General features: G+C 45.3%; 1 protein-coding gene across 4 annotated transcripts in view; it reads left to right on the forward strand.

Moving 5' to 3' along the window:
- The window catches only part of TANC2 (tetratricopeptide repeat, ankyrin repeat and coiled-coil containing 2), a 184,359-nt gene that overhangs the window by 106,841 nt on the left and 59,651 nt on the right, over nt 1-17,867 (forward strand). For all 4 annotated transcript variants that reach the window (XM_065651122.1, XM_065651123.1, XM_065651124.1 and 1 more), the window contains 3 exons: nt 4,308-4,494; nt 12,289-12,552; nt 15,777-15,902. In XM_065651122.1, the coding sequence (XP_065507194.1) occupies nt 4,308-4,494; nt 12,289-12,552; nt 15,777-15,902 (577 nt within the window). The remainder of the gene's footprint in view (nt 1-4,307; nt 4,495-12,288; nt 12,553-15,776; nt 15,903-17,867) is intronic.

Consider the following 17,867-nt stretch of genomic DNA (forward strand, 5'->3'; position numbering starts at 1 on the left):
GAGAGAGCTGGGGTGTTCAGCTGGAGAAGAGAAGCTCTGGGGAGACTTTAGTGCGGCCTTTCCGGACTTAAAAGAAAGACGGGACAGAGTTTTGAGCAGGGCCTGTTGCGGCAGGACAAGGGGTGATGGCAAAGCACTGAACCAAAAGGGTTTTCGTCTTCCGCATGGCCTAAAGTAGAGCGCCAAGAAATGAGTTTTTATAAAGTTTTTGCCTTTAACACATTCATTAAGCTTTTAAAGCTTTCATTCGAGTTTTTATCCGAGTTGTGGTGGATTTGAAATGTACTTCAGTATATACATTGTGCTAGAAAATGTACTTTTAACAGACACCTGTTTGAACTGAGTACTTCAAAGCCAAGCAGAGCTTTCTGCTATAAATGGTTCCTTTTGTTGTTGCCTTTTGACAAAAATTAAAATCCCATCTTTTCTCTAAAGCAAAAGATGTCTTTGGAGAACAAATAAAAGAAAAATCTAAAGAGAAACAGCAGAGAGTTGTCCTCTAAAATAGATTGATATCTTGGGCCGTGTGCTAATTTCTGCATGAAAACGTTCTTCATGGCCTTTGAATGCTATTCATGCGCTGGCAAAGATAAAGAGAGGCCGGTTCCTCAATTACCAAGTTAATTTTTTGCCTTTCTTTGTGAGCATCTCCTGCTGTCAGCTCTTGCCTAGAACTGCAGAACACTGGAGGCTGGAAGTGACCTCTGGATGTCACCTCATCCAGCTCCTGCTCAAAGCCTCAACCCTGGACCGCGGTGCCCAGGGCTCGTCCGGGTGGGTTTTGAAGGTCTCCACAGATGGAGAACCAGCGGGGGCTCTGGGCAGCAACTTGACGACTCCGATTGGGAAGGATTTTTTGCTTGTACTAATAGAAAATTTGGAGAAGAGCACGGTCATCAAGACCTGGACAGGCTGGAGAGTTGGGTGGGGAAAAATTTAATGAAATATAACAAGGGCAAGCGTAGAGTCTTGCGTCTGGGCAGGAACAGCCCCAGGTTCCAGTATAAGTTGGGGAACGAGCTGTTGGAGAGCAGTGTAGGGGAAAGGGAGCTGGGGGTGCTGGGGACAGCAGGGTGACCATGAGCCAGCACTGGGCCCTTGTGGCCAGGAAGGGCAATGGGACCTGGGGGGGATTAGAAGGGGGGTGGTCAGTAGGTCAGAGAGGTTCTCCTGCCCCTCTGCTCTGCCCTGGTGAGGCCACATCTGGGCAGTTCTGGGCCCCTCAGTTCCAGCAGGACAGGGAACTGCTGGAGAGAGTCCAGCGCAGCCACGAAGATGCTGCAGGGAGTGGAGCATCTCCCGTGTGAGGAAAGGCTGAGGAGCTGGGGCTCTGGAGCTGGAGAAGAGGAGACTGAGGGGTGGCTCATTCATGGGGATCAATATGGGAAGGGGCAGTGTCAGGAGGATGGAGCCAGGCTCTTCTGGGTGACAGCCAGTGATAGGACAAGGGGCAATGGGTGCAAACTGGAAGACAAGAGGTTCCACTTAAATATGAGAAGAAACTTCTTGATGGTGAGGGTGCCAGAGCCTGGCCCAGGCTGCCCAGGGAGGTTGTGGAGTCTCCTTCTCTGCAGACATTGCAACCCGCCTGGACACCTTCTGTGTAACCTCATCTGGGTGTTCCTGCTCCGGCGGGGGGGTTGGGCTGGACGAGCTTTCGAGGCCCCTTCCAACCCCTGACATTGTGTGGTTCTCCGAGCCCCAGCAGACCGTGCAGGACTGCAGCTGGCCCTGGCGGCCGTTTGACCATCTCTCATCCAGGCCGAACGCACCTTTTCCATCAGCCCCTCCTCCTCCAGCCATCGGACACTTTGGTGGCCCTACTGTGACTTTTGTCACCCCCATCCATCCACCACCACCTGTCTTGGGACAGGAGCTGAGCACAAATCCTGCCCGAGCCAAATCTTCTAAAAACCTCCCCGGCTCTCATTCCTAAATTGAATTTCTTCAGCTACCCTACTTAAAATAGTTTTAAAAATCATCCAGTAAGACACTTAGGGGATTTGCAAAGATTAATTCTTCCATTAATCATTGATTAATTAAAACCTGATTGAGACTTTGATTACTAGTTCGCGGTTGAATTTAAAAATGAGAACAATTTTCTTGGGTTTAATGTGTTAATTTACATGGCCCGGGCAAAGAAAACGTTCTTTGTATCGAAAGCCGGGACTCGGTTGCTACTTGTTATTCCAACCATGCTCTGCCTTCTCAAGCAAGAAAATAATTATTTGCAATCTCGCCAATGCTTGAGCTAAAGCGAAGATAAAGAATGGAGGTGTTTTCACTAAAACTGCCCCAATCTGCGGATCGGCCTGTTGCCTTTTCGCTCCCTTGCCTTATTTTGAATATGTCAGAGGACATATTCTCTAATCCAGATTGCTGTGGAATTGCGTGTTTTATGTGCTGCCTCTTTGCTAATCATGCTTTCCTTAATGAGAGATTGTGAATGCTGAAGAATAAATCCTTTTTCTCCTCCGTTTTGGGAAACTCTTTTTTAACTGTACTGGCTGCCAGAGAAGCACAAAGGACGATGAGACTGTGACAGAACAGTTTAATTTTTCAAAGCTTAGTGAAAATGTGACACATGAAACAGCAGCAATAATAATACAGAATGTTCTGTCAGTGGAAATTTATATTTAAAACTTGCACAGAGGAACATTTTTCTATATCAATACACAAATAAAACATGTCAGTCAATGCCAAGTGATATACTGTGTTATTTAGTAATTCCCAGTTGCAAGTAGCTTGTTCTTAAGGAGCTGCGTTGATAACACTGCAAATAGAAGAACTTACAAGAAGATCACTTTTGGCATTTCATGAAACAATGGTGTTATCAGCTGGAGGGAAGATGAGTGTGCCGTTCTTGCACTGAATTTTAACTCTGTAATTAATTAAAGACACTGGTATGGAAGCAAAGGTGTGGGGCAGAAGGGGATGCTCCTATTTGCCTCCAACACCGGGATGGTTACGCTCCGAGTCAGGATTTTTACAAGCCCCCTTGGGTTACCTTGGACAAGTTAGATCTTTTCCCACTAGCTACACATGGGATCTGCCTTCTAATTTAAAAACCAGTAAATCTTCCACATGTTCTACTTGCAGAAGTCTGTCCCAGGCATTTTTTTCAGCTTCAAGAAGAAAACTAATTAGACGTCAAATGTGTTGTGCAGTTTGCAAAGATGATGCTCTCTGGGTTCAAATGACATGAAAAGGGGATCCAAATCCATACAGCGATTAGGGAAATATTCAGAGAAATCTCGATTAAACGAATTCCCAATGGGGAGCTCACCTCTGCCATTCCTTCCTTGGGACCAGCATCATTTCACAGCAAGGGATGCGGTACAGTCCGCAGGGACGGCGGCGGCGCGGGAGGGAGGTGACGGTCCCATCCCCGAGCCGTGGGGCGATGGGGTCCCCTCCCTGCTGCGGCGGCCGAAAAAGAAATTTAAGGGAGGATCACATGCTTAAAAACCCATTTTTTAATATTTATACTGTGCATCCTCATGTACTCGAGGGGGGACAGACGCTTGATCTGCCGCACAGTATCTTACAGGCTCTTTCCAAAATAACTTTTAAAACAACCAGCTTTTTTCTTTTGTGCTGCTGCATTTTTTCACTTTGTTCTGCCTTTGGAGAGCAACCTTTTCCCCGTTATGTCTGGTTTTTTTAAACTTCATCGGGTGGGGAAAGCACATCTGGACGGGGAAGGACTGTCTCGTATCTAGATAAGGAATTTGGAGCTTACTCTTTGCAAGGGTGTAAAACTGCTGTTGTTTTCCTCGAATGGAGGAAACGTTTACAGTGCCAAATAAAAAACTGCAGCCCCACGGAGGTTTCTGAGCAGACAGAAATGACCCAGAGGTCTTGGTAGGATTTCCTGGATATGATGCTTTTGCTGTAGGTGAAGGTGAGATCGTGCTGTGCCCTCACCACCCTGCAGATCTCTGCTTCAACAGAGGCACAGAATTGAAATCACCGTATCAAAATCTCTGCTTATTTGTGCTTTTTTAAAAAATTTTCAGTTTAATATTAGAATTATTTGAATTCATAAGAAACTATGGAATCAGGCTTTCAGTAAATACCACTTTATTTATATCTTCTGTTCCCTATTTAACACGGAAGCTGGAATCTGTAAGGAATGAAGCAGCAAACACACCCAGCACCTCTGCGTTATCCGCAGGGTGGCACGGTGGCCGCTGTCGCCTTGAACACCTAATCGCTTTTCAACGTCCCATCTGAAGCAAACCCACAAGCTCCAGAAATCCATTTTCCCCCCCCCCGCGGTGAGTGATAACGTTGGTGTTTTGCAGAGCTCGGCCGTGACGCAGCGCATCAGCCCCTGCTCCACGCTGACCAGCAGCACGGCCTCGCCACCCGCCAGCAGCCCCTGCTCCACCCTCCCGCCCGTCGCCACTGGCGTCACCGCCAAGGATGGCACCTACGGCGCCGTCACCAGCCCCACCTCCACGCTGGAGAGCAGGGACAGCGGGATCATCGGTGAGCTCCTTCTCCTCCTTCCTCCTCCTCCTTCCCTCCTCCTCCTCCTTCCTTCCTCCTCCTCCTTCCTTCCTCCTCCTCCTTCCTTCCTCCTCCTCCTTCCTTCCTCCTCCTTCCTTCCTTCCTCCTCCTCCTTCCTTCCTCCTCCTCCTTCCTTCCTCCTCCTCCTTCCTTCCTCCTCCTCCTTCCTTCCTCCTCCTTCTCCTTCCTTCCTTCTCCTTCCTTCCTTCTCCTTCCTTCCTTCTCCTTCCTTCCTTCTCCTTCCTTCCTTCTCCTTCCTTCTCCTTCCTTCCTTCTCCTTCCTTCCTTCTCCTTCCTTCCTTCCTTCCTTCTCCTTCCTTCCTTCCTTCTCCTTCCTTCCTTCCTTCCTTCTCCTTCCTTCTCCTTCCTTCCCCTTCCTTCTCCTTCCTTCCTTCTCCTTCCTTCTCCTTCCTTCTTCCTCCTCGCTCATCATCAAATGCATTGGTTTAACAGGCCTTATTTTAGATCATATACATGTGTTTGCTAATTAATGGGATGATTTTGCGTTATTCAGGTTAATAGTGCAGTGACCGAGGTGAATTGGACCCCTCTGTAGAATCATAGAATCGTTTGGTTGGAAAAGATATTAGGAAAAAATTCCTTCCGGAAGGGGCTGTGGGGCATTGGAACAGGCTGCCCAGGGCAGTGCTGGAGTCACCATCCCTGGAGGGGTTGGACAGACGGAGATGAGGTTCTCAGGGACGTGGGGCAGTGCCTGGGCTGGGGGAACAGTTGGACTCGATGATCTTGGGAGGCTCTTCCAACTGATATGATTTCTCCTTCTTCTTCTCCTTCTTCTTCTCCTCTCTTCTCTCTCTTCTTCTCTCTCTTCATCATTGAGTCCAACCATCAACCCAACACAGCCAAGTCCCCCTAACCCCTGTCCCTAAAGAACCATCTCTTCTCTTTGTCACAGGTGAAACTATGTTTTGAGCAGGTTCATGCGATACCTCAAAAGAGTAAATCCCTTGGAGATTTGTCAGAACTACTCATAGATTTTAATTCTGGTTTTATGTGTAGAGAAAGAGTAAACATTTCCCTCGGTATTTGAAGTTTCCTGAGTCATGGTCCCTCCTGCTGCTCCCTAATAAGAGATTTAAATTATTAGCTCATTAGCTCCAAGAAGGTGTATTTTTATAATAGGCAGCTCCAATATATTTCTTATTCATCTTGACAAAATGTATAAGTTTGGGAAGATCTCTTGATCTTTGCCACCTGTCAGTCCTGAGCTGCAATGATCGTCACCTACAAATCTCCCAATGGTGAATTGCTCCTAAATTTCATATTTTAAAACCACAGAGACTTTAACATGTGTCCCAGAAGGTTAACGTGCTATTTGTAAAATATTTGAGAATTACCAAAGGACAGGAAACAGTTAATCAAGGTGGGAAGTTGATCCTTTAGGCATAATTGCTTTTTCTGTATGTTTTTGCTTAGCATATGGTGTTTTTATACATGTTAAGCTCATTTTACCTATCTATATTGCTAAACACAGCATTGATTTCTCAAAGTTAAATCAGAGTGTGGCTCTTTGGACTCTGAATTAACTGCATTAGGAGCTTAACTGCATTGAGGTGCATAGAGCCGAGATTTTGATGTTCTAATCTGGATGCAAAGACCAAATTTTAACTTTAACTTTTTTATTTTTGGCTTGTCCTCTTGGAGTTATTCCTGTCCATTTGTGTGTCACCTCTTATCTAATTTCAATTATTAGAGAACAAGCGTGTCGGATCCCTAATCTGCCCAGCACAAGGACTATTTCTTGCTTGCTGATCACTTCAGTAGATGCATCACTTATTTAGAAACTGTAGATCCTCTGCAGTAAGGGGAAGCTCAGTCCGCAAAAAAAACGTTACAAGGTCCAGATCTTCAAATTCAGACACTTTTATTTGTAAAAGAAAAAGAAATGGGGAAGAGGGGAAGAGGAGAGAGGAGGTGAGCCAGGAGAGATAGGAGCAGGTCAAACCACTAAATCCTTTTGCTGTAAAACAGAACGGCTGCTGAAAACGCTGACCTGACTTCAACCTCTGAAAAGCTTCCAGGATTTTTTTGGCTCTTACTATGTAAAATCAGCCAACTGTTAATGTTCAAAATCTGCTACTGAAAAGAAAACTGGTCAAAGAATCCCGTGCTGCTATGGGGGAACTTTGCACTTCGCGTCCCCGCAGGAGTGAACTGCGAAGTTTTTGCTGCTCGAATGCAGCGGAATATAAGAAAATCTCCAGCAATCTTATGCAAACCTGCAAAATAAACCACAAAACTTTTTTTTTGCTGGTTTCCCCAAGCGCACATGATGTTCGAGCAGCACTTTGTGTCATTTAGCAGCAGCCTCCCGAGGGTATTAAAGGAATGGTGGGTTGTAAGAGGTCTCATACCAGATGGACCAGTCGCCTTCACTTAGATTTTGTGGATTTTTTACAATAAAGAACAACGTATAAAGGACCCCGGTCCCTCCTGGAGATCCCTGGCCTGTAGCTTTTTCAATGTTCTTTTTTTGGCTTTTTTTTTACTCTGACTCGAGCTTTTATCAAGTTGCTGCTTTCTCCAGATTCATGTGTTTGCGGGTTAAAAATAGGTTGGTTAATAAATTCATCTAGAGCAGAATAGATGCCGCTGACAATAAAACACGATGGATTTGTTTGCAAGTTTAACTGCTTTGAGAAGGGAACAAAGAGCAGCTCAAAAGGCACATCAAGATAAATTTAACTCCGGTTAAATATTTTTGTGATCTTACAGCTAAAGCATTTGAATTCTGACATCCTCATCAGTATTATGAAATGCTCTGTTAATAATGAATAAGATTTCGAAGAATTACAGATTTTTTTTTTTTTTTTTTTTTTTAATCTAGCCAGCTTCCATTTGGACTCATTGCCCAAAGGAGAAGCTCCATGAAAAATGTCTAATATTGATGAATAATGAGCTTTTGTTCACTAATGCATCTGCACATTGCAGGTGACGGGAGTGATGGGTTAGAGGGTGAAAAAGGAGATTATTTATCAGGCTCATAAGTCCTGATGCACCAGTTTGAGGCATCAAGGGTTGGATTCTACACCGAAATCTGGCTATTAAATACTGGATAGATAATGCGTCAGCTACAGGTGTTTGTTACGTTACTGGAGAAAAAAAAGAGGAGAAAAAAGAGTGTTTAAAGCCAAAGGAAGCGGCACAGAACAAATGTTATATTTGAGCTGTGAAATTTGCTTTGGTTTATGATCCAGCCCGGTAGATGGGAAAAAAATGAAGTGAAAAATTGAAAGAAAGAATAAACTGCGAAGACTGATCAGAAGAGCTGGAGGAAAATTCGCCGTTGTCAACTCCCACGGTGTTATTTTGGATACTGTGATAAGTGACTTTTTGTTAAAGTTTTCAGCTGTTGATGGCGTGAGATTAGGGGCTCTCAGCTTTTATTTTAGGAGCAGCAAGATTTTAACCTTCATGGGTACGAAAAGCTTCACAATGATCCAAAGTTGCCCAAAAACTTAATATCAAGTATACAAATAACTCCCCTTGTGCACACACCCCCACACATGCCTCTTTCTGCTTTCTTCTTTAAATCTTATCATTTTAAAACCAGTTTGAAGACTGATGGACTTTTAAAAAAAAAGAAGAAAAATGATGCTTGATGATGCTAAAGAAGGAAAAAGAGGTGAAGTGATGCTGATGAGACTGGCAAAAATAAAGATGGTAAATGTGGGCAATACGGAGAGGGCACTGAATTGGGAAAGTGATGGGGGTTGATGTGGGGATAAAGGGATGTGTATGTACAAGATCTGCATTTATTCTTCAGAAATAAATCCCCGGGGTTCCCCGCACGCAGGGGATGATACAGATGTTACTCCAGATGTGCACCTGTGGTTCTGTAAGAGGGTTGTGTTTAAATCAGTGTTTAGGAGCACGTCAGGGTTTTTACGGTGCTTTGGGAAACCGGCCATCGAGATGACTACCTCTGTATTACACTTGGAACCTTTTTGAGAGATTTCTTTGACGTTGACAACAGTCGACAGCGCTTAAAAACATGCATTACCTCGTTTTCTGCAAGTGCTAAACTCAAGTTTCGAACCGAAAGCTTTGCCGACCCGTTCTGTCTGAGCAGCCGTTTGCGCTGCGTTGTGCTCTGCCGGTGGGGCTGTCTCGCTCTGTTAAAACGCTGTTTTAGCCAGGCCCTGCGTTTCTAGTCCGAGCCCTTCGAGGCGTTCAGCCCGTCCCTCATCCCGCCCGGCAGCGCGGAGCTCAGCTTCGGAACAGGACGGACACAGGCTCAGCGCGATGCTGCCCTCAAGGTATTTTTCATCACGTTCCACGACCTTTTGTGCGCTCACCGTGATTTACAGTTCCTCGAGGCTCGAAGCAGAAATGGCTTTACCTGTTTAATCTCTGTCTTTTTACAGCATTGTTTATATGAATCAAGCAATTGATTTTTTTTTTTTTTTTTTTTTTTTTGCCCTGTTTGAGACCAGAGCTGTAGGAGAAGTTAAACATATGAAGAGCGCTGCGGATTTTGACCTCAGGCCTTGAGCAGGGCAGGCTTAAGGTCTTTTCTTTTTGCATGAAGGAGCTTTAAACTGCCTGCCGGTGTCCAGCAGAGAATAACGTTCTTCTGAAAGCACCCGGAGCTCCAGGGCTGTTGGGATGCGGGTTGATTGTGAGTGCCTGAGGCTGCCGCCTTCCCCCAGGACACCTTTGGCTTCATGTTTTCTGCCTGCCAGATATTTCTTTTTGGCAGCTGAGCTCTGTGAGGCGACACGGTTATATTTAGGTGTATCCTTCCTCGACTGAGTTCATGAAAGGCTTATGTAGATCAGGGTAAAAAAACGTATTTTACTCCTTGCCAACTCTGACGCGTTAGCTGGGACGTCTCTAATGCGCAAGTCGTGTTGTTGGATGTTACTGGGGACGAGTGAAATGAGGTCAAATTGCAGTTCGCACAAGCGTTTTTAGTACCTAATTTCAGGGCAACTTTGCTGCCGTTATTTCTTTAAAGCAACAAAATCCTTATTTCCTACCTGAGACGTTCATCTTTACATATAATTAACATTTCAGCCGTTGGTCATCATGAAATGATAACTAGAGAAAAGTGCTTTCTCCATCCGAAAGGTGAACACGGAGGTTGACGTTTTCCAGGCGTGGTCTCTGCCTCGGGGAGAATTGGATGGGACGGTAAAAAATCCCGTCGCGTGCTGGACTCGAGACAAGCGCAGCTGAAAACCTCGTGCCCCCGGGCACGGGCCAGCCTGGAACTAAATGAGAAATATTATTTGCTATGGTATAACTATACGAAGCTCTTGGAGAAGCGTAGCACTGGCCGCGGTGACATCCGAGCCGCTGTCTTGGACAAACTGCTACGTTGATACGATTCTGTTTGGTTTTTCCCCCAAAGAAATAAAAATATTTTAAAGCATGTTATTTGCAAATAAAAAAATTCTAAGCAAAATTCTTCGCCAAGGAAAAGGAGCCCAAATTTTTAAATAAAGTCAAAATGGGGTTGGTTTAAAATAGCTCCTAGAAGAGGTGAAGTCCGCACAGCAACCGCTCGCAGCCTGTGCAGCAGCACTTGTATCACCCCGGGCTGTTCGGAACGTAAATTAATCCACAGGGAACAATCCTAAATACCTGATTCAATGAAGAGTTTGCATATAAAACAGCTTTAGTGTAAAACACCGAAAATGATGTTTAAAATGAACACAAATTGGTGATTAGAAAAGGGGCCAGCAGGATTTATTAGCTCTTCTTTCTTTTTTTTGTTGCTTCATTTAGAGGAGGCTTATTTTGACGCGTAGTTATTTTGTTTTTCCTCAGTTTGATGTATTGGAAGGTGACTGGTTTCAGCCACTGTTGTGTTTCTACAAAGATTAATTAGAAATACACTGAAATAGGTTTTTAAAATTAATGGATTTCAGTGGATCGAGGGATTTTTTTTTTCTGCCAATAGACAACATAGGACTGCAGACCCAGACTTGGAAATGGACGTTTTCTAGAAATATGTGAGCATCTATTTCTTATTTTTATCTTCTTTTCCTATGCTGAAGTGTAAATGTGTTCACTTGACAGCAAACCTGTGTTTAAATACCGGTTCTTAGCAGTCGCATGCCTTGGTTTTAAATTTCAAAATAGGTACAAACAACTTAATTTTGGAACTCTTGACGAGATGGGAAGATATCGATGCTACTACATAGACAAAACCCCAATACTGAGAAATAAAACGATAGGGGTATAGGCTGAAGCTGCTTGGAGTTTGTTGGGATGGATAAACAGGCACAGTACAAATTACAGGTCTTGTTTGGGGTTTTTTTAATGATTTTGTGACTTTAGATGGAAGCAGTGAATTCTTGTGCCTATTATAATGTCATTTAACATGTGTAATTAAGCCAGATTAGTCCTTGGTCGTTGAAGTTCATGGTTTTACATGGGGGTCCAGCTTGGCGGGCCCTGGCTTTAAGTGTCATCACTTTGCATTTTTCAGGGCTAGATGGGGATTTCTGAGAGTTTAATCAAACGCTTAATGTTAGGCAGTGATATTATTCCTGCACTCCGCATATAGACAACTGGCTAAAACGTGTAGTTCTCTGTTCCTGGATGCATTTGGGAAAACAAACGAAATAATCCTTACGCATTTGCAGCTCAACTGCATCTTCAGATGCTCTTGGGCTGGAACTGCTTTTCGAGGCCTCGCTCTTAAACCTGGCACAGAAAAAGCTTTAGTCTCAAAGCGTCCGAGTCTTTGGAGTAATTTGCTGTTTGTGTTTATCGATATAAAAATGCCTCGGTTAGGAGTGCACCACGGCAAAGTGAACACGATGGAGGTGGGTGGATTTAGATCTACGAGCACAGGGCGCGTCTGGGGCTTCAGAATCTTCAGGGTCGAGCTGGATTTCAGGGTTTTGAACAGGAGTGAAATGGGTGTGATTTGGGCAATGAGAGGATAGTGAGCTCTGCTTTGTGACCCTTTTTTTTTTTTTACTTTTTTAATTCTTCTTTTTCCTGGTTTTTTCTTGCCTAAGTTTGGGACCTGACAAGTTTGACACACTCAGATAAGCTGGAGTGAGCGCTGCGACCTTCTCTCAATGCCTCAGAGCTCCGATTATGACCTTGAACGAATATGTAGAGATGAAAGGAAAGTCAGGAGCCCAAAGGGAGTTACAGCCGGGGGATAATTGCAGCAGAATTCAGAAGGGAAAACACCAACGGGGAGAAGATCTTAGTGGAGTGATCAGTGTAGTGTCGTCACTTCCCAGTGTGAAAGTCCATATAGCAACGATCCCCATCTGTGAAACGAAATAATATAAAGGAAAATGTGTGGATTACAGTAAAAGCTTCGTAAAAACCTGTTGTCAGTCAAACAGGGCGTTGGGTTCGGGTTCTGATCCCGGCTAATCCAGGTTGTTCCCATCAGATTTCTGTGCCGGCGGCTTTTCGGTGTCAGACACTTCAAGGTCGTCAGCTGCAAACGTTCCCTGAAGGGTGGTTTTTCTTCATAATTTCTGCTCTTTCTGGAATTGTGTATTCAAACACAATGCTGCACATAATTTTTAGTACTCTTCATAATTAGAAATTGCTTTTACCAATATGAACCAAAACTTTGTAGCCTAAGCGTTCTTTTAGAAGCAGTAAGTAGAGACGGTGTCATTAAACTAAATTCCATAATCTCTGATTTATATGAACGTGGAAAATATGATGAATGTCATTTTTGGCTCTTGCTTTGCACAACGTGGAGCAGCCTGTGTGTAAACCATTCTTTCCTTATTACTCACGTTGTTTATCATTTCTTCCTTCAAGCTACTTTGACCAGCTACTCAGAAAACGTGGAGCGCACTAAATACGCAGGGGAAAGCGGTAAAGAACTTGGATCGGGAGGAAACCTGAAGCCTTGGCAGTCGCAGAAGTCCAGCATGGACTCGTGTCTGTACCGCGTGGACGAGAACATGACGGCGTCGACCTACAGCCTCAACAAGATCCCGGAGAGGAACCTGGAGACGGTCCTGTCCCAGTCCGTCCAGTCCATTCCTCTCTACCTGATGCCGCGGCCAAACTCAGTAGCAGGTAAGAAATAAATAGACTTTTTTTCTTTGCCTTTAGGGCAGATGAAAGTTAAAGGCAGGCGCAGTACCTGCGCATCACAGCCTTTTTCATGTTCTCGTTATCTGAAGAGAAATCTCCTTTCTGCAGTCGTCGTCATTAAGCGTGACAAAAATTTGTCTTTTCGTTTGACTTACTGCTTCTAAATGGAAAATTCCTGTGGGGAGAACTGCTTCTGATGATGTCTCATGGTTATTTCAGCAATGCACACGATACTTCATTTGATATACTTCAACATTTTTCATACTGATCATCAGAAGATGTTTGGTGTTGGAGCAGAGCATTCAGGGGTTTGGGTGAACACAAATTTCTTAGAAAAGTTTGCATTTTGTGTGTACAATGAAGGTTGCATTCCATTTCCATTACCCATGAAACGAAACCTGAAATCTTGTGTAATTTAGACCACACGCGTGGTTTATAAGGTCAGACTGAATGTTAACAGGGAACTGAAATGGCTTTATGTAATACTAGCTCCTCCCTTCTCTTGGAGAATATAAAAGAGCAGCAAATATATTATTATTTATTAACTGTAAATTCTTTACCCATTAGCAAAGTGTATTGTTGAAGATGATTGCAGGGTTCGCATAAATGCCTATAAATTTTGTATTTTTGAGGCTGCAGATGCTTCAGATAAACCCCCAAACTAAGTATTGTCCTATTTGTCTTTGACCGTTTCTTGATGACTTAAATGAGAAATCCACCTCAAAATGGTGTCATTAGATCTGAAGCGTATTTATTAATACAGCTGAATTTGGGGTGAGCAGAGAGTATTTTACCTTGAATAACGCGATCTGCTCCGTGCATCACTCGTGACAAACCGAATCCTTTGCCTTGGACCAGAGCATCTCCCCCAGGAAACCCCGTCTGCAAAGTCCACCCGCTCCCTGGGCTGCCAAATACCAGTTTCTAATCAGGTTGTTTTGTGTTTGTCATTCAAATATTACATTGAAACGGAATTATCTTCCACTATTTGTTTGCCATTTCCTTGGGAGAATTGCCTCTGCGCTATGTAAATATTGTTTTTGCAGAGGTGCTTTTTTTCCTCCCTTGTGTTTTATCTGCAGTCGCTGTGTCTTATTCCGTGGGATAAGATTCAGAATTGAGAGGAAGCTTTGAACAATGTAATATTATATTTTCTAAGCTAAATTGATCTTGCGTAATTTTTGAAGTACTGAAAAAAATTACTTCTGGCTCCTCTGGCCTTGGATCTCTTCAATTACTCCTCAGTTCTAAATCAGGAGAGAGAAATCTCAGTTCATCAGCCTGAGAAATGGCTGGATGGTGGTGCTGACGATCGCAAAAATAATCCGTGGCAAATCGTGAAGTGGAGCTGGCAGCTCATACTGTGTACGAGTCTCCTTGGTTGCGGCTGTAGAAGGTGATGATGATGGTGAAAGTTGATGATGGTGAAGGTCGATGCGGATGATGGTGAAGGTCGATGCGGATGATGGTGAAGGTCGATGATGGTGAAGGTCGATGATGGTGAAGGTCGATGATGGTGAAGGTTGATGATGGTGAAGGTTGATGAGGATGATGGTGAAGGTCGGTGCGGATGATGGTGAAGGTCGATGATGGTGAAGGTCGATGATGGTGAAGGTGGGAAGAGAGTCCAGTGCCGCGAGCTACTCTAGAGAGATATGGCAAAACATTTACCCGTTTCACAGCGAAGAATTAACGTCAGCCTCACAGGAAGTCTTTGAAGAAGTCATTTAATTAATTAGTTCAATTTAAAATAATAATCTCGTTATGGTAATTGCCCCAAAACTAAGGAAAAATAAGCAGTATGGGATACAGAGTACTGAGCAGCTGAATATTGAGCAGTGTGATTTCCATTGGTAAATGCCTAGTGTGAATGTTGGAAATGGTTCTCAGAAGAGCAGAGCTGACGATCTGCAAAGACTTATTTTTAAGTTTTCTGTTTATAATTGTGAAGTTTATTTCCTGCAGAGTTGTCATTCCTTCATTTTATAATATTCTGTACATTACTTGGCTGAAAAGGGTTCTGGCCTGGCAGAATAGTGGGTAAATTCAGATGCAAGCGATCCAAATTTTTCTTTAAACCACATTTTCTCCAATCTTCAAATCACCACCGTAAATAACAATGGGTTGATGCAGCTCGGTGGCCGGTGTTAACTCCAGTCCTTGCCCTCTGATACAGTCTGGAGGCATTTCCCACCAAACCTAAATGCAATTTTACAAATATTTGTCATCATGGGGCAGCTATGGAAAAAGCGTTGCTTAAAACCTGATTGCTGATATCGCTGTGAATGTTACATCGTGGTAGGAGCTTGATGATGCTTCATGCCATGGGGTTTGGAGAGAAAATCCTTCAAAATCAGGCTGCTTGTTCCCTTTGTGCTTTTTACTGATTCGCTGGGTTTTGTTGGGTGGTGCTGGGACGATCCCTGCGCTTCAGGGGAAATGGAAGAAAAAGCAGCTTACACTGTATTACCTGCCAGTTTCTGAGAGCGAGATAAAGTTTGTAGCTGCATTTTTTGTTCTAACCACATTACTCACGTCATGATGGCACCTTCAGCAGAGACCAGTCAATAATTCCTATTTAATGCAGCATTCTAAAGAAAACTAAATTCTCCCACGAGCAAGTAACATTGCAATAGCGACGTTATCTTCTTTGCTTCTGAGAACATTTTCCTTATTCATTTGTGTATTTTTGCTGGTGTGTTAAAGTTTAATTTTTCTGCTGCTAGTTCTGGCTTTATGAACAGATAGATGTTAGTATCAAACTATGCAGCTCTAAAATAATTGAAGGGGAGATTGTGGGCTTCAGCATAAAATGCACTATTGGGTTGTCCAGTATAAAACAGTTTATGCTTTATACTGCTTTATGTAGTAGAAAATGCCGCCCGCCTTTGTCAAGCTTTGCACGCACACGGTTGGGTTTTGTGGCTGAGAGAACTTATATCAGATACGAGACTCTGCGTCTCTATTTTCCATGTATCTTTTTGATTTCTGAACATCAACAGGAGACCAAACCAGAGCAAATACCGATAGGGCATGAGAAAAAGCTAACAAAACGTTTCTTTAATCCTTGCTGGGGGAAGTTAGGCTCGGTTTGTCTTAGCTGGCGTGACTCGATGGAGTTACAACTCTGTGTATTTTGCTTGAAACAAAGGAAAAATGAGGCGTGGAGGCCCGGTGTGATGCAGTTGTTTGCTTTCTCCTGGCAGCCACCAGCTCGGCCCACCTGGAAGACCTGGCGTACCTGGACGAGCAGCGACACGCGCCCCTGCGGACGTCGCTGCGGATGCCGCGGCAGAGCGTGGCCAGCGCCCGCGCCCAGCAGGACCTGCGAGGTACGAGCAGCCGGGGCGTCCTCCTGGAAATCTGGGAGTCGTAGAATACCAGCTGGGGAGGGACCACAAGGACCATGTGGTCATGGAGTTGTTGAATGTCCTGAGCTGGAAGGGACCCACAGGGATGATCGGGTCCAACTCCTGTCCCTGCACAGGACACCCCACAGGTCACACTGTGTGTCTGAGGACGTTGTCCAGTCTGTTCTTGAACACTGTCAGGTTGGGGCCGGGACACCTCCTTGGGGAGCCTGTTCCAGTGTCCAGCACCTCTGGGTGAAGAACCTCTTCCTCATGTCCAACTGACCCTCCCCTGGCACATGTTCCTGCCATTCACAGAATCACAGAATGAGAATGTCAGGGGTTGGAAGGGGCCTCAAAAGCTCATCCAGCCCAATCCCCCCGCCGGAGCAGGAACACCCAGCTGAGGTTACACAGGAAGGTGTCCAGGCGGGTTGGAATGTCTGCAGAGAAGGAGACTCCACAGCCTCCCTGGGCAGCCTGGGCCAGGCTCTGGCACCCTCACCATGAAGAAGTTTCTTCTCATCTTTAAGTGGAACCTCCTGTGTTCCAGTTTGCACCCATTGCCCCTTGTCCTGTCACTGGTTATCACCCAGAAGAGCCTGGCTCCATCCTCCTGACACTGCCCCTTCCCATATTGATCCCCATGAATGAGTCACCCCTCAGTCTCCTCTCCTCCAGCTCAGAGCCCCAGCTCCTCAGCCTTTCCTCACACGGGAGATGCTCCACTCCCTGCAGCATCTTCGTGGCTGCGCTGGACTCTCTCCAGCAGTTCCCTGTCCTGGGGTTCTGTCACTGTCCCAGAGAGAAGAGCTCAGCCCTGCCCCTCCTGCTCCCCTGCTGAAGCTGCAGCCCCATGAGCTCTGCCCTCAGTCTCCTCCAGGCTGAACAAACCCAGGGACTCCAGCCGCTCCTCACACGGCTTCCCCTCCAAACCCTTCGCCGACTTCATGACCTTCTCTGGACACTCTCTAGCAGCTTTATATCTTTTTTTACCCTGTGTCCCCAGCCCTGCACGCAGTGAATGCTCCAGGCGAGGCCGCCCCAGCGCAGAGCAGAGCGGGACAATCCCCTCCCTGCCCGGCTGGCCCTGCTGTGCTTGCTCCAGCCTTTCCTGGCCCAGCGCCCTGTCCAGCCAAATCTTAAAAACGTCCAATGTTGGGGTATCCACCACTTCCCCGGGGAGATTATTCCAATGGCCGATTGTTCTCATGTGAAAAATTTCCCTCTTGTGTCCAGTCGGAATCTCCCCAGCAACAACTCGTACCCGTTTTGAGGTGATGGCCATCTCCTCGTGTTCACCTTGCCCTGAGGTGCTGGGATGGGCTGCGTGTGCTGGGACTGAGCCTATACATCCACCCCTATGTCCCATAAGGACATTCCTGCGCAAGGTCTCCAAATTCCTCTCCCTGATTGCTCCCCTGCCAGCCTTCTGTCCATCTGAGCACCGCAGGGCTCGAACTTGGATAGTTTCTAAAAGAAATGAGAAAATTTTGACAGGCAGGTATATTTTTCTTCTATTTTTGAACAAAAGGAAGGGATTACGGCCCCGTTCCACAGCGTGCCGCATAGCAGTAGGGAAGGAGCCAAGGGCCGCCGTCCCGACGCATCGCTCTGCGGACGCTCACAATGCCGGGATTCAGGCAGCCCTTTGCCTTCTGAAAGGCCTTTTGAGAGGGGAAATTTTTGTGGTTCCTCCTGGCGAATTCCAAAAAAAAAAAAAAAGACCTTAGCAATGAGAAGAGGAGCCAGGGCTGACATTTAAGTATTTTATTGACTTCCAGGCAATTCCAACTTGATTCACCCCATGTCCTGGGGCTTTCAGCCCACCCTTCCACTTCCACCCCTTTAGCGTGGCCAGGAAAACTCATTTGGGATTTTTTTCTGGTCGTCGCTGTGCAATGACACTAGTTTGTTCTCCCCTGTACATAAGGAAAGGGGATTCTG

Source organism: Caloenas nicobarica, chromosome 24 (assembly GCF_036013445.1).
Source record: "Caloenas nicobarica isolate bCalNic1 chromosome 24, bCalNic1.hap1, whole genome shotgun sequence".
NCBI lineage: Eukaryota > Metazoa > Chordata > Aves > Columbiformes > Columbidae > Caloenas > Caloenas nicobarica.